The 15,534-nt window shown below is 39.3% G+C and overlaps 1 protein-coding gene across 2 annotated transcripts in view; it reads right to left on the minus strand.

The window, feature by feature from the left end:
• Positions 1-638: 638 nt before the first annotated feature.
• The window catches only part of LOC122994522 (dipeptidyl aminopeptidase-like protein 6), a 93,369-nt gene continuing 78,473 nt past the window's right edge, over positions 639-15,534 (minus strand). For both annotated transcript variants that reach the window (XM_044369252.1, XM_044369251.1), the window contains 19 exons: positions 13,766-13,886; positions 7,856-8,010; positions 7,581-7,678; positions 7,320-7,446; positions 6,987-7,025; positions 6,766-6,873; positions 6,581-6,672; positions 6,450-6,497; positions 6,230-6,342; positions 5,411-5,458; positions 5,195-5,293; positions 5,014-5,083; positions 3,966-4,160; positions 3,827-3,881; positions 3,637-3,739; positions 3,462-3,517; positions 3,264-3,336; positions 3,066-3,139; positions 639-2,047 (listed from right to left, as the gene is read on the minus strand). In XM_044369252.1, coding sequence (XP_044225187.1) covers positions 1,901-2,047; positions 3,066-3,139; positions 3,264-3,336; positions 3,462-3,517; positions 3,637-3,739; positions 3,827-3,881; positions 3,966-4,160; positions 5,014-5,083; positions 5,195-5,293; positions 5,411-5,458; positions 6,230-6,342; positions 6,450-6,497; positions 6,581-6,672; positions 6,766-6,873; positions 6,987-7,025; positions 7,320-7,446; positions 7,581-7,678; positions 7,856-8,010; positions 13,766-13,886 — 1,821 coding nt within the window. In that variant the 3' untranslated portion in view covers positions 639-1,900. The remainder of the gene's footprint in view (positions 2,048-3,065; positions 3,140-3,263; positions 3,337-3,461; positions 3,518-3,636; positions 3,740-3,826; positions 3,882-3,965; positions 4,161-5,013; positions 5,084-5,194; positions 5,294-5,410; positions 5,459-6,229; positions 6,343-6,449; positions 6,498-6,580; positions 6,673-6,765; positions 6,874-6,986; positions 7,026-7,319; positions 7,447-7,580; positions 7,679-7,855; positions 8,011-13,765; positions 13,887-15,534) is intronic.

Consider the following 15,534-nt stretch of genomic DNA (forward strand, 5'->3'; position numbering starts at 1 on the left):
GAATTAATTAACCTTCAAAAATTCTTGAACTTGAAAAAACATTCTGTACACTTGAAAGAGGAGAAGTCAAACCACATTAATTCAGATAGCTTTTCAAAGTTAAATATTCCAATGCTATAAAATGTGGTGTTTAAATATCAAATGTATTCAGTAGTGGTGACATTTCACAATAGACCTTTTTACATGTGACAGGAGGAAAAGCACACGTGAAAGTAATAAAATTGACTGAATTCCATTGATCTGCTTTGGTTTCAGGGTCCTGGTGTTGCTCATGCTGGCTCTCTGCCATGGCTTACTGGGACTCTTGAATATACCTGCACATCGTTAGTTTAAAATAGTAACACCTGTGCTTTTTCTTCTTTCTCAAAGTCAAAATGTCTGCTGCGAAAAGCCTAGTAGGAATTCACTTGTGTAGAAAATTTAAATCAGTATGGCCTTTCTTTGCAGCCTCTTGTGAGTTTTAAAATGTTTTTTCTGTGCCCTCGATGATGCTGCAATACTCGTACAGCACACAAGAGGGCACAATGGCTTAAAGCAACAGATAAAATGCTGAAGCACAAGGTGGTAGTCGCGATCTGTAGCTGACAAAGGTTTATATAGAAGTGATGTAAAATGTGATTAATGAAGCCAACAAAAGATACATTTGAAAATGCTTTATATACAAGTTGCACATACAACATAAAGACTTAAACAATATAAGATTTATACACTTTGTACATCAGCTGACTAGAAACCACTGACAACACTAACAGAAGTGACATGAGGGAGAGAGAGTCAAGCCATTTAACACACAAGTCAAAGGAATTCACAAAATAATGAAAAATTCAGCATAGTTAACTCACCAGTATGCCAGTTTGGTAGGTAAACATCAAGAACTGTATTTGCAAACTAAATATTCTTCACATTTTGTGTCAGTATAATACCATCTTTCAAGCAGACATACATACAATAATTTCTGTATTCAGTTCTTTCCAGGTTTTTGAGATAAATGTGCCGTACGTTGTTGTGTTAAACTCACTGATTATCCTTTGAGGAAAAGTAAATTGTGACCTGGCTTTCGAGTTATCGACGGAATGCACAATTGAGACAAGGCCTATCCATGTTTACTCGTTTTCAGTGTCATGTGGGCTCCTAACATGAACATTTCACCCACATTAAGGCACAGTGACTAAAAGAACAAAGAGTTAAATCCAGAAATATGAAGAGGGAAAATATGACTTCATACCATTTTTGTACAGACACTTTGTTTTTTGGAGTACAACATTGTGCCGTCATTTTGTAAAAGCAACTAAGGACTGATGCAGCCAGACGTCCACTCATAGACACGGTACTACTGTAAGACACTGAACAGAGAAAATCTGAGAAACAAGTAGCAGTAATCATACTCATGAACACAATAATCAGTAAGTTGGTTGGCAAGGTTATTGGAAACTGGCCGCCTTTCAAAAGTGAAATCTCATAACATAATGAACTGATGTGACAACTTTCACAGGGGGTATTTTGTGCTGAAAAGTGCTCTATTAATGTGCCGGGTTTGGAGAGGAGACACGTTGCTCTATGGACGTCGTGTTGATCCTCTTTTGGTCCACCAGAGGGAGTACTAGAGAGGCGGCTCCTTCAACACCAAGTCCATTTATTCCAATAGCAGACAGAGATATGACTGTTTACATCTGAGATTTATTTATGTCTTTCTGACTGGTTTCAGTGTCAGCAGCCAGCACAAGGTGAGGAAACACAGATGTAGGCCGAGGCCCCTTTGCACATGCACATTCTGCACTTCAGAGTAGAGCTAGAATCAGATTGGACAGACAGCAGGTGGAGGGTCGATTTGTGTTAGAAAGATCTGTTGCATATTGTGCTGTAATAGCTGGCCGGTGGGGGCTGTTCAGAGGGGGCGGGTCTAACTGTCGTCCTCGTCCTCTTCTTGCTGGTCGTTGGTCAGTATCTCCGGCACCCGGAAACACTCCTCGAAGAAGTTGACCAAAGATTGGCTCAGGTGCTGCTTTGTCCCATCGCTGTGAAGGAAGTGGCCCTCGTCTGGGTAGATCTGACAATAAATACAGATGAAGCCTTTTAGTATTGTTTCTAAAATAGGGAGAAGTGGCCATCACAATTTTCCAGCGGTAAACAAACAGTCCAAAACTCAAAGAGATTTAATTTAAAAGGCAATTTTTCAAGCAAAAATGCATAAAATTTGATGGTTTCAGCTTCTTGAATGTGAAGATTTGCTATTTTTCTTTATTTCACATCATTGTATACTGAATATTTTTTTGGAACTGTACTTTTAGGTCAACAAAACAAGACTTTGGAAGTCTTGGACTCTGGGAAACTGGGATGGACATTTTATAAACCAAACTGTTATTGATTAATCAAGAAAATAATCTTGATAAACAATCTCATCATCATCCATTGGTAGCTGTTCTGAAGCTTTCAATAGTATCACACGCCCTTTATCGGCGGATGAAGTTCATCCCTCCTACTCAACTTTTAAGCGAACACAGATGAGAAGTCCTCACAATTCCATAAACGTCTGCTGAGGAAGCTCCAGAACAGCTACTGATGGACCTTGTGGTAAATCCTTGTTCCTTACAAAAATGCAATCTTAAGTTCAGTATGAGTTAGTCAAATCAAGTGGGTATCTTCCAAGTTTACAGCCTTTTTGGAACAAAAATCCCTTTTCTCAGCAAGTACGTAGTGTCCAGGGAATCATAAAGACAGTCTTTCATACTAAAAATACAAAATTTGGAAGATACCCAATGAAGTCTTATACCAGCTGGGAGCAAAAAAAGTGGATTTTGTTGGCCATCAATTACACTGGACATTATAAATGAACAGCTTCATGGCCAGTATGGAGAGAAAGAACAAGTATAGCGACAAACAAACTTTCAATGTACATACTGTACGGGCATGTGAGTGCAAAAAATGTGAACCTACAATTCATCAAATATTGAAACATAGTTGCTGATTTATTTTCTGTTGATCAACTTATTGTTTCAGTGGTAGATTACAGAGCATATCAGTAAACATGGCAGTTACACAGACATTTGACAGAGTCTGCAGCTCACCTGTAGAGTGTAATTGGCCTTCTCGCTGATTAAATGGTTGATAAATTTGGCCGTGTGCTGAAAGTGAACTTTTTCTGTGGTAGTGGAACATAAGAGAACATAAGAATAGAGAGATACATTAGGCTCCAATCACAGTTAAATAGTTAACCTTTCACTTTTTGCAGAACTGAGAAATAATATATCAGACATCATTGTTACCATCAGCCGTCGGGTGAATAATTAAGTACTGCTTCTCCAGAAGTTGACCTGCTCTGTGTCCTAAATTTGCCATCTGAATGAATGAGAAAGAGTCATCAACATCCTGTAAATGATGAACCTCAACTCCATCCTCTTCCTTTTTAGCTAAACATCGTGATCCATGATTTTGATAAGGAGACTGAATCATTGAAACTGTACCGTGTATACTCGGGAATCTGTCTTTGAGCCGAGGTATCGTTCTGAAAATGCAGACGCTGCGATTTGGAAAAGAGAAAAACAGAGTTAGAAAGAATGCAGAGCCTTTTCACACTGACTAAGAGCATGACATCTACAGTATAAGATATCTGTTGAAGAAAAATATCAATAGTTATACCATAAAGCTCAAAATCTGTGATGGGGGACACTGCTGTTCCACATTTAAGTTGGGTGAACTCCTCAGAGCTCAGGAGCATCGTGGCTAAATATCCTCCATAGGCCTACACACACATAGAAACACATCAAGAAGAAGATCAACGACAAAAATACACATCTGAGGAACCACTTTGAGCATTTCTTTACCTTACCTTTCCGTAAACGCCCATTCGAGTCTTATCAATGTAAGGCTCTTTAGATATGAACCTGAAAATGAAAGAAAATCTTGGTTAAATGTTTTGGGACTGCAGGACTATGAGGAGCTGCTTGCAGCTCTAGCAGATGTCGGACCTGAGTGCCTCCAGCTGGTCCCTCTCCTCCAACTTTCCCAACTTCCTCCTGACTTTGTGGAGCAGGTTGGTGCCCTGAAAGCCGCTGCCGTGGCCATCGAAGCGGATGACAATGGTGCTGAAGCTGCTGACCAGAACGGTGGCCCAGTCCACATGGAACTGCTCCGTCACCATCTGGCCACCAGGCGTACCGTCCCTGTGGAAAACCGACAAAACCACAACCATGTTAGTCATTTAAGGATTAGGTCATTTCTCTGGGATTAATATCACGTGGACATCTTGTTAAGAGAAACACATACACATTCATAGTCTGCATAGAATGATTGGACTATTTACAAAACAGATATTCAGGGTGGACAAAATAATAACAACAACTTGCGATATAATGAAATCTAACACAACAACACTTCTAACAGAGTTAAACCAACTCATCTCTTACAAAGTGTAATAAATGTTGTATCAAGTGCAGGGCTTTTATATGGGAGTTCATTATTTTAGTGCTTTATCAATAGACAGAAGATCAATCAACAGTTGCACTTTCCGGCTTCTCAAATTTTTAGGTTTCATAGTCCAAACAATTGATGAACGGGAAAAAAAAGAGAAGTAAAAGGGGCACTCCACCATTTATACAAATAAAGGTCAGTTTGCTCGTCATGGAAAGTGCTACTCAGCCTGAGAAAACAGTTGTACATCATCCTCTGTGGCTCTGGAGAGAGATTTCCAAAGTTTGAGAAAATAACCTCAGATGACGTCATCATGGTTTTCTCAGTTTGGGCTTGGAGACAATTTCTAAACAAAGAGTACTGCCTTACAAACTAGGGGCAGGAGTGTGAGAGAGTACGCATTTCACCATGCAGGAAAAGTCTAACAAGAGACACAACTGAGTCTCATTATAGGAAATGTAGGATCCAGCATTTTGGGGATTTTTTAATATGACTTATATGAGTTCCCCAAATTTAGAGCGGTACAATACTAAAAGTTATTGTTAGTTGCTGCATTCAAGTGTTGATAACATTTTGTATAGATATCTTTTTGGACTTCATACTTACACCAGCAGCAGTAAGGGGTAATGGGCTGTATCTACAAATCCAGCTGGCTTCAGAATCTGCATCGTCAGGGCTGCAACAGACAGGACGAGGTTAATGGAGATCTTAGACAGCTTCTAATTTTATTAGGATGTAACACAAACACACAGATAATTGTTTGCTAATTCACATCATGGACACATACTGTAGTCGTCTATGGTGATGGTCTCGTACTCCACTCTTGGCATCTGCATGTTGTTGTATGTGTCGTTTACCCTTTGGTTTGTCTCCACTTCAAACACCTCTGCAATTAAGAAGAAAACAAGACTTTTTTCAGTGAAACATGAAAACATTGTACCACTTATTTACAAGGAATCCAGTAGAGTTCATTAAGAACACCGGGTACCGAGACGACACTCACTCTGTTTGTCCTCGGTGCTATAGATAGCCACACTTGGTATATCAGGGCCTACAAAGAATAATTCAAGGAAAGAAAAAAAAAACAGTTATGTAACAAGACACTGACAAAACGCCTCCAACATCCCAGTAATCAAGACACTGAAACCTCATCCTTCTCTGCAACAGAATCATCTCTCTGTCTCATCTTAAACAGACTTCAGAAACAGCCCTCTCAGCCAGCGCTGCAGTTAATAATCTACTTCCGTCCCATGAGAAGCAGTTGAATCCCAGCTTATTATTTCACAATGGAGCTACTCTCCAAAGATCCAATTAATGAAGAAAGCCACTGGCACTTTTCCTTCTCTGGAGTGAGCCCCCTAAACAAATCAGCTTCCATGGAAACTGTGTTGTTGAGCCCCAGTGCAGAAGCCACAAGGGCAAAAAAAAACAATGACAGAGCGTCTCAAAGGAGTAACATGAAGAATATCTAGTAAACAACAACACAAAGTCTTATTTCCATTTGTTGAATACTCGCTCTCTCTGCCAGCAGTTCTAGTGCTCACATGACTGTTGGCATGCTGTCAGACAAGGCATTTATTTCTGTGGCTAATCAGTGGGATCCAGCAGTGGTTTGAGGTTATCTACTAATGTCCAGTTCGATATCAGCTCTCATCCTGACATGGAGCACTAATTCAATTATCCCTTCCCCTCAACACAGCTCTCTGCTCCCCTAGAGGACTTTCATTCTCGTGAGTGCTGGGATGTAAGGCTCTCTGGCGTTTAAAAAAAAAAAAAAAAAAAAGAGCTTTGACTCAAGAGATTCAAGGCCGAGGATGCTCACCTTTACAGTTGAGTAAGAAGTACTGCATGTTGTGGCTGAATGAGACGTCCACATAGCCGCACTTGAACTCACAAGACAGGCAGCAGCGGTTGAAAGGAGGAATTGTGTCGGCACTGTAGGATGGAAAGTGTGGTTTTATGCTACATACAGAACTCATAGAAAAATAGCACACTGTAGCACTTAAAGAAAAGCAGTTAGATGATCTCTAGTAAAGTCACACCTGTACAAGTGCCGTCTTTTGGGGTCATCCTCTGTGCTCAGAAAGTATCTGGAAAAGATTACCAAAAATAACCATGATTCTGCACCACTTGCTGTTAAAAAAGTGCATGTAAAAATATCAGAATATCTTACATGAGGTTCCTTTCGTGATTGTAGGCTAAGATGCTGGTGACATCCCAGTCTCCAGATGTGAGGGACTGAAGTATGTCTGTGCTCGTGTTAGGCTGAGAGAAAATAACACAAGGGGACAGATCAACATTTTGTACTAAACCTCCAAGGACATATATTAAAAAGGATGATTTCACCATTATAGTTACCATAGAGGTGGACATAGAAATGTGGAAAAACTTTCCTCTCCCACCCTGAGGAATTGCTCTGGTGAAGAAGAACTTGTGTCCGTCGTGGGAAAAGAGCGGTGCTTCATTCTGCAGAAAGGAGAGAAAAACATCCGGATGTGATACGTCCCTGCAGGGCTTTAATATCTCCTTCTTTTTTTTTTTAACCTATAGCTACATGAAGCTGTGTTTTCTACACCTACCTGTCTGTGCAACCAGCTCTCACTCTCATCCTCATGTTTCTGTAAACAACAAGAGAATAAGTCAAATCTGAATTTGTTAATTTATTTGAAAGGTTTATGTTTGAATAAAGCTTTTCTGAGCCCTAAAAGATTACATCAATATTAAAGGAATTCACTATATCAGGCTTTACCTACACAGACAATACTTGTTAATAGATTAATTATTTAATTTGTTGTTGGTTTTGGTCTTTCAATGAAATGTGTTGACTAAGAAAAAGCAGAATTACCCTTTAACAAACACACATTATACACAGTGACAGCAGATTTCACACTTTGCCGAGGAAAATGTTTCACCTTAATGCAGACACCAGTTGTAGCTTCACACAGTGTCAGTATAGAGTTGTTCTGAGCTCTGTTCAGCCAGTTGACAGCCAGTTTGGTGCTGGTGGCCCATTTCACCATGGTGATATAATATTCCCTCCTGGAAAACCAGAAAGTAAGAATACATCACCACTACTGACAGCCTCTGTCTCCACTACCTGAGGAAAATGCCCCGAGGCTATTTTGATGCTTGTTACTTCAGATTCAATAAGACATGTTTGGGCTGTCACTCACCCTATTCGGGGGTCATCAGGTTTCTTCATCACTACGGTGTGCAGCGGACCGTTGAGGCTCACCACTGACAGGTGCACTGCAGGGTTTTCTTCCCCAGCCTGCAAGGGCCAAGAGGAAATTAGATAGGTGAGTTTGGATTTCAGTTGAGACACCAAAGACATGTTATTCTGTTGTTTTCACGATTAAAGAAGCTTTATCAAAGCCTTCTATGCACAAAAATTAGTATTTAAATTTTCTAAGCTGTTAGAGGTGTGAGATTGTAGCTGGAGACTTGCCTTTGGGTAGTGATACTCCAAGCTGTTGGGGTAGGGCGTCCCAGTGAAAAAGGGGACTTCCATCTTCGGCACCAGCGTGTCATTGATGGTCATGTAGGCCAGACGCAGCCCGTCTGGGGACCACCAGTGGGCTATATGGGTCTGCAAGATCTCCTCTGTAAAAAAGACAGAAAGAAAGAGAAAAAAAAACACTGTGAAGAATTCATGCAACAGAAGATCAGTGTCTTTTTCACATTCTTTCCATCCTGTGTGCTGGATTAATAATATTTAAGAAACGTATCTCTTCCAACTGTAATAATTGTCATTGCATAAGTGTGATTAACAGCATGCCAAAATAATATGATTAAATTTTAAATAATAGGCTTATATATTTCTATTAAACAGCATATTGCATATATAGACATCTCTAAAGAATATGATTCTGTGCCAGGAGGAAAAATGTTTAAAATTTTAAAAAGCACAGACTGCAGTACCATATCAGTATGCTTAAAGATCCCCTCCAGACATATATTAAGGCGTACAAAAATACTCTTCTTGGAACAATAATGTGTGTCTGATATGGTTTCTCTGCAAAAAAAAAAAAAAGCATAATCACCACTTTAAAACCTTTAAAATGACATCTACTCCTTCCCCCTCATTAAAAATTCCAGATTCTATGAATATGTATGAAAACAGCTTTCAAGTGTCAAACTCTGCACATACATCATTCTGCAAAGTGAAGCTCAAACATTCAACTGTAGCGACAAGAAGAAAAACATTTTTGAGTGGACGGAGACTTTAAAGCCCTGACGTCAATGTCCAGTGTCACGACAAGCATTGTGGGATCCACCACAGTAACGTCCGCAATAGCCGTCCTCTTTGTGCACTTTGTAGACACACTAATAAGAATGCTTAAACAAAGAAATAGAGAAGATTGTTTTTATAAATTGCTTCATGTTTTCATGGATGAAAAAAAACTTGCATACCTTGAAGCCTATTGAAGCAGAGATGAGAACAAAACATTTGAGTTTGAGTTGAGTTCATGGTAATTAGGGGCTCTATTGAAGATTGGCAGCAAAGTTACCTTGGTTCTTTTACAGTTAGGCAGTGTGATAGTTACACTCATCTTGATGTTTTATTCATCTCTGATTGAAGTGCTCATTGAAACTACATGCAAAAGAGAAACTGGAACATTTAAAAAGACTAATAATCTTTTTAGTTACAAATCATGATGCTTCATTTAGCATCAAAAGGAAAATGTTTGAAGCCTCCTTCTCTCCTGCTATTTGGTATGGATGTGATGGATGTGAGAAGATCCAGTGCAGCTTTGCATGGAGTAAGAACCTCCACATCCAACTTGACTTTGTTTATTATTTATTATTGAATAGCATTTGTGTTTTATGATGCTCATTTCCTGCACTGTCCCTAAGGCAAAACGTATCAATTACTCATATTCAACTATGACAGTATGAAATCCAAAAACTGAAAACTAGCAGCTTGGTATGAGATATACCATGTTGGTGTCAATTAGATGACAATGAATCAAATAATGACAATTAAATTCATATCATAAATATATGATTATTATAACTGTTATCAGCACAACTGTTATCTTCATTGATCACGGATTATTCCACAAAACACCTGTGTGCATGTACATGTAATTACAGACATTTTATTGTATTTTTCCTCTTTGTTTTTTCTTTCTTAATCGTCAACTAGTTTTCCCTCTTAGTATGAAATATGTTACAGAAATTAAGCTTTCCTTGCCTTGCCTGGTTTACTCCTTCTCTCTCATTTAAAATTCCATAATCTATAAATATTTAAATCTGTTTCATTTGAGAAGTTTAACTGCTGGACACAAGATGTTTCCTACTTCATTGCAAAGTCCATTCTCAGTGTTTGTGCAGTGGAGGCTTCAAGTTTCCACATCACACTTGTGTAAGTTGAATTTTGGACCAGGATTGGCTTCAAAACTAGTTGTGATGTCACAAATCCTGCTCGTAGGCCCGCCCCTTAAAAGTAGATTTTCAGTGAGCGCAGAGAAACTTTCCATTTTCAGCAGATGAATGTGAAAAAGACCTTCTAGTTTTAAACTCTGCACATACGTCATTCTGCACAGTGAAGCTCAAACGTCCAACTGAAAGAACAAGAAGAGAAACATTTGAGTGAAGAGGGACTTTAAGGTTTTTTAGCTGATGATGGAGCAGCAGCTTTGAAAGATCTTTTCGGAAGAGACCTCAGTAAAAATACAGAAATAAATCTCAACATTTTGAGAGGTTCTGTGCTTTCTGTTGTTCGCTATTCATGCCATAACTCTGTAAAAACAACTCTACCCAAGTTTTTTTTCAGCTGTTGCCTGAAGAGTAACTTTTATCCAGCAGGGGGCAGAAGAGCTCTATGAAAGCATTTACATTCTTTACTCTTCTGTACCTACATGAGGATAATCAAACAACAGCCTTTTCCCGGCAAAGAAGATCAGCTCAACCTTGATTAGGTCTGGGTAATTTTGTTATTACTGACGTTGTCACGCTATAATTATTTCCTCACATCAATGTGACTGCAGATGGTGAAGCATGTTGTAACAGGGTCAGAGTGAGCAAATTCAGTTCAGACTTTTCAGTGTTGAATTCTCATCATTTGATTGAGTTATCACTGTTTTTTTTTTTTTTTGCAGTGCAGCAGGATTTTCAAGGCCTGTCTGTACCATTTCTTCTATAACCCGGGAGGAACACAACATAACATTTATTTTATCCATTAATTTTATGAAGGCCGGAACATTTAACAAGACTCCTACTCTTTCAAGATGTTGCCTTAGTTGACATTAAACATGCACCATCAGAGACAAACTGTAACAAAATCTTCATATTTAATGCAACGTCTTCACAGAAAGACAGGATGGCTTTGTATTTCCTGCCCTCGCACATCCACTGTGAATCAGAGTTGGGGTGTTGTGGATCGGCTGTGAGGTTCGTGTGACACACTTGCTGCTTTGCATGACAATCACTGCTGTCACAGGCAAACATACGGCTGTCTAAACCTCCATCAGCGTGGGAAGACGCACGTGCACCAACAAAAAAAAACCAAGAAACAAATCAAAGATCTTCACATGTACAGACGAGCACACATGCAAACACATAAACCCACATGTGGCATTCTAATAAATCAATTTCTCTCATCTCTGCTGCTCTACAGGAGACACTTGAGATTTCTCCCAGACTTCAAAACCATGACTTTCATCTCTTGATCAAAGTTACAGCTCACATTTGTCGATGCTTCCTTATGACAACTGAAGAATAATTGTTAACACTAATCAACATCAAAACCTTGAGGATAATTACATTTTTGACCAAACATTGTTCAAACCAGCAGGACTATATTCTTAAGTTTAGTGAGAACCCCAGTGATTCCAGCGATACCAACTAATATGTCTGAAAAAATGTGAATCAGTTGATACACACACACATATGCTGTCAGTCTCTCATCTAAAATATTCCATTTGATGTAAAGGTGCATCCACAGAAATGGTATGATTTCTTTGAATATTTCATTCAGTAACAGCATGATAAACCTTAACTTCAATGAACTGTGGAACCGGCAGAATTCGATTCATATATGGCACGTTTGAACATATGAAAAAAGTTTGAAGCAACATACGTAGAAATAGTTTTAGAGGCTTAATGGACAATGAATTCGACCTTTGTTCAGCCCTTTCACGAAATTTAGAAACAGAAAAAAAACTTAACATGTTAAAAATTGTGATGTTTAAATGAATAAAGTGTGGATATAAATACTAGAAGTCACTTGTTATACCTCTCTAAGTCAGACTCCTAATACTGTGATGGGAACATTTGCTGAAATTCTCTGATATGAGGATGAGGATGTTTGACTGCACAACAGTAAATACCCAAGAGAGACGAGGCAGCCGCACCTTGAACTATGTTTGAAAAACTTGTCTGTCTCACCCGAACAATATAAACAATACAAACGCAAATATTAACACTGTAGGCAATGTGTGTAAAAACTGAACGATCTGTATTTTTGTGAATCTGTCTGTTATACAGTGATAAATTCTTACAACACAGCGGGAAAACATAACAAGGCAAATCTCTCTTTAGCATTGAAAATGGATTACTTCTTTCATGTCATGTTCTGTGTCAGCAACAAAGAAATAATTCCATTAATAAAAAAAACGATTATAACCGACCCTGAAGCAGTTCATGAACTATAACAGAATTTCTCTCATAATAACTGCAATTACATTTTAAATTAAATTACAATTATCATGCCAAACTGCCCTCTGAATAAATCCAGAATGAATAATTATAACAATGCCAGAAACAGCAGGCGTCACTTACCAAACAATAAACCTATAAAGTTTATTATAAATGAATGCACACTGGGAATGCTAGTCTCAAACATGGCAGCGCATCTGTAAACAAAGCCATATTCAAGTGCTTTGTAATTGGACTGTCAGTCTCACATATGCAGTGATCAGAAAATGTCTCATATCATATTACGAGTATGCTGGCTTTTGAACATCTGCTGAGATTGCAGTGCTACAGACATGAATTAATTAAAATTGCCTGAACACAAAGACAAGCTATGGGAGGTCTAGAGGAGGGGCACTGAAACGCAGCCAGCTGTGCTCCTTCAAACGGAATCATGCACATAAACATGTGACAGGCCTCAAGGTGGGGGATTGGATTAAAATGTTCTTCAAATTTAGTCACTTAAATACTCTATATGCCCAGAAGTTAGTGGACACAACCTCCATCAAAAGTATACACATGCTTTTGTGTACTTGGGCTGTTTTTCATGGTTTGATCTAGGCACCCTCATTACAATTAAAGCTGCTATAATCAATATTTTTATACTAACAATTGACCACATGACCACTTGTATGTAAAAGGGGTCGCTTGCAGTGATGAAGAACATTATCACCTGACCTTGCAGTTCCCCTCAGCTCTATGGAGTGTTCTACATTAACCAGATGACTAGAAACATGACTCCAAATGAATGCTAATGTTGCTCCATGTCTTCTGGATGTGTTAATGTGTTAATAACAGTTTGCTATATCAACTTAAAAGGCGATAATACAGTATGTTGATGTTGTGTTTGCAGCTCATTTCTGATGCCCTCAAGTGGCTAAAACAACCCATTAAAACAGGTTGAACAGAAATCTTAAAAGGGACATAACATGCTTTTTGTCATCTTCTGTCATTTATATACTGTTGTAACGTTGGATGTCTATGTCAAAAATATGAGGTAAACATATGTAAAAATGCTACCTGTAAGTCAAAAGCCCAGGCTACAACTTGCTCTGAATACTCTATTTGCATAATCACCTCTACTTCCTCATTGAACTCATGTCAGATTGTTCGCGCATGCTCATAAACGGCTGTCCGTTCTCTAGGCTTTGTTGGATTGGATTTCAGCTCGAACATGTATTTGTATTTGATAAGTTGAGATTTTGAGTACAGAATGTGATAAAGATGTGAAATCCTACTACTGTTTGTTTTACGTAGCCTCTGTAGCTGGCAGAAACATCCGGGAGTTAACAAATCAGAATAGAGTGGGTTCATCTGGAGGGAGGCTTTAAAGAGACAGGAGCTAAAATGGTCTGTTTCAGACAGACGCTGAACTGAGGGGCTGCATAAAGGGTCAGTATAAGATGAATAAGGGTTTTTTTAAACTGTAAATCATACAAAGATATTCCAGTAGAGCCCCAGAATAAAAATATAGACCTGGAAATGTGCATGATACATCCCTTTTATTTAATTTGGTCCAATTTCACTCACTCCTCTCAGTTTTTTCAGTTCAGAAGGTGGCAGGATTCACCAATTCTTTAAATTTTGAAAAAAGTCCACCGTTTGCAACAATGAAATGATATTGTTCAGGGTGATGCAGTATTTCAGGTAGTTGTCTTACCTTCATAGAGCCAATCAGGAAGGCCATTGAAGACAACTCCCTCTTTACCAGTGGCAACCAGGCGGATCGAGCGACTCTCTACTGTTGATCTGTAGTAGATGTTGTTTTCAAATATGAAGATCTGGACAGAGACATGAAGAGCAGTGACCATCATTAGTTCCTGCATCACCGTATGATGTCTAGACTTTCTAAGACTTGTTATGTGTATTGCTTTCATACACCTAAACTTCAATTTCCTGCAGTGCAAAGCTGGGACTGCTTTCCATCTTGAGTTGGAGCCTTACGCCAAACCCACTTGTGCCTCTTTATCAAAACATGACTTTATCTTAATCCAGATAGAAACACGGCTACCCACTCGATGCCACTTATAAGCTAATACAGACTCAGTCAACACCTGCCTTAAGCGCTGTATTAACGGATATTTGCTTTGCCTCATTACAGTTTGTGCTGAATCCCTCTCCAAAGCAGCATGAAACCCTTTCTGTTGCTAATCAAGGCGTTGGAGCTGGCAGAAGCCCCACAGGCACACACACACACACACACACACACACACACACACACACACACACACACACACACACACACACACACATACACACACACACATATCATTAAAGATGCACACAAGCAGACCATTTTTCCCTCTGTGCTTATTGAGACATTACGCTGTCTGCTGAGGGCGGGAGATGGTTGAGCTAAACTGCAGGTTAGACTGCTGATTTGAGCCCTCAGAGCCAACGATGGCATCGCCTGAAGGAATTAAGACACATCGCCAACAGATGTGAGTGTGTGACACTTAAAACCCTCTGTCAATCCACTCCACTGTTTTTGCTGCTTCGCCTGGTGCCAGTCTTAGGGAGATGAATGTGGGATTGATTGGTATCTGAAGCTCAGGCCGTGTTGGTGTGACGGGGATGTCAGCTGAAACCACTTAAGTTAAATCTAAGCATCCAATAGTCGGCACAAGAATCAGAAAAAGAAAGACATGGCTCTTTCGCACTGATCTATGGCTGCTGTTGAGAAAATCAAAGTTTTATATTGTGGGATCAACATCTGAGGAAAACAGATCAATGCAAGGCTGTGTAAAGCAAAAGGAAGCTGCTGGTTGGTGAATGTTGCAAAACCGCCACGGGACATAATGATAACTGTAGGCAGATTTCAAAGAGTTACATAAAAACTGAATTTCAGCCAAGACCACTTTAGTCAAAGAAAACTTTTATTGCCATCTGCAGTAAGTTATATTTGGGGTTATGGCTCTGTTCTGGGACCTCCCTGCCCTTCCACGTGCATATATGGAAATCTTTAGGCAGGGGGGCAGCAGCAAAGACCCCTGTAGGGTACAGAACAGAGCAGGCAATGACAACAGAAATTACATTGATTAAGTCAGACATATGTAAAGGAGGAGCTAGGACGGAGGTGGGTTGCAAGGTGGCTTGCAGAGGAAGCAGCAAGGGTAGGCAGACTAAACAGCTTAAATAAGGTGCCCTGTATGAGATTTGCCAATTGAATGCATAGAAGGGAATCAGCTGATGTGGGCTGGCTTTAAGATCAGCTGCTATCAGCTGATGTTGGCTGGGTTTGTCTTTGTGGCCTGCCTGAACTAACGCTATGCTCAATTCTTAGTATTCTAATGATTATGGATTACACTTTGGCCAAAGGTCCCTCGAAGCTCAATTTTACTTCATAATATTGTAAATGATTAGTAGAGATACATAAAGTCTCCATGTTGAGGGACTCATTACCGAGAATGCATTACAGCATTTAGTTTT

Source organism: Thunnus albacares, chromosome 12 (genome assembly GCF_914725855.1).
Source record: "Thunnus albacares chromosome 12, fThuAlb1.1, whole genome shotgun sequence".
NCBI lineage: Eukaryota > Metazoa > Chordata > Actinopteri > Scombriformes > Scombridae > Thunnus > Thunnus albacares.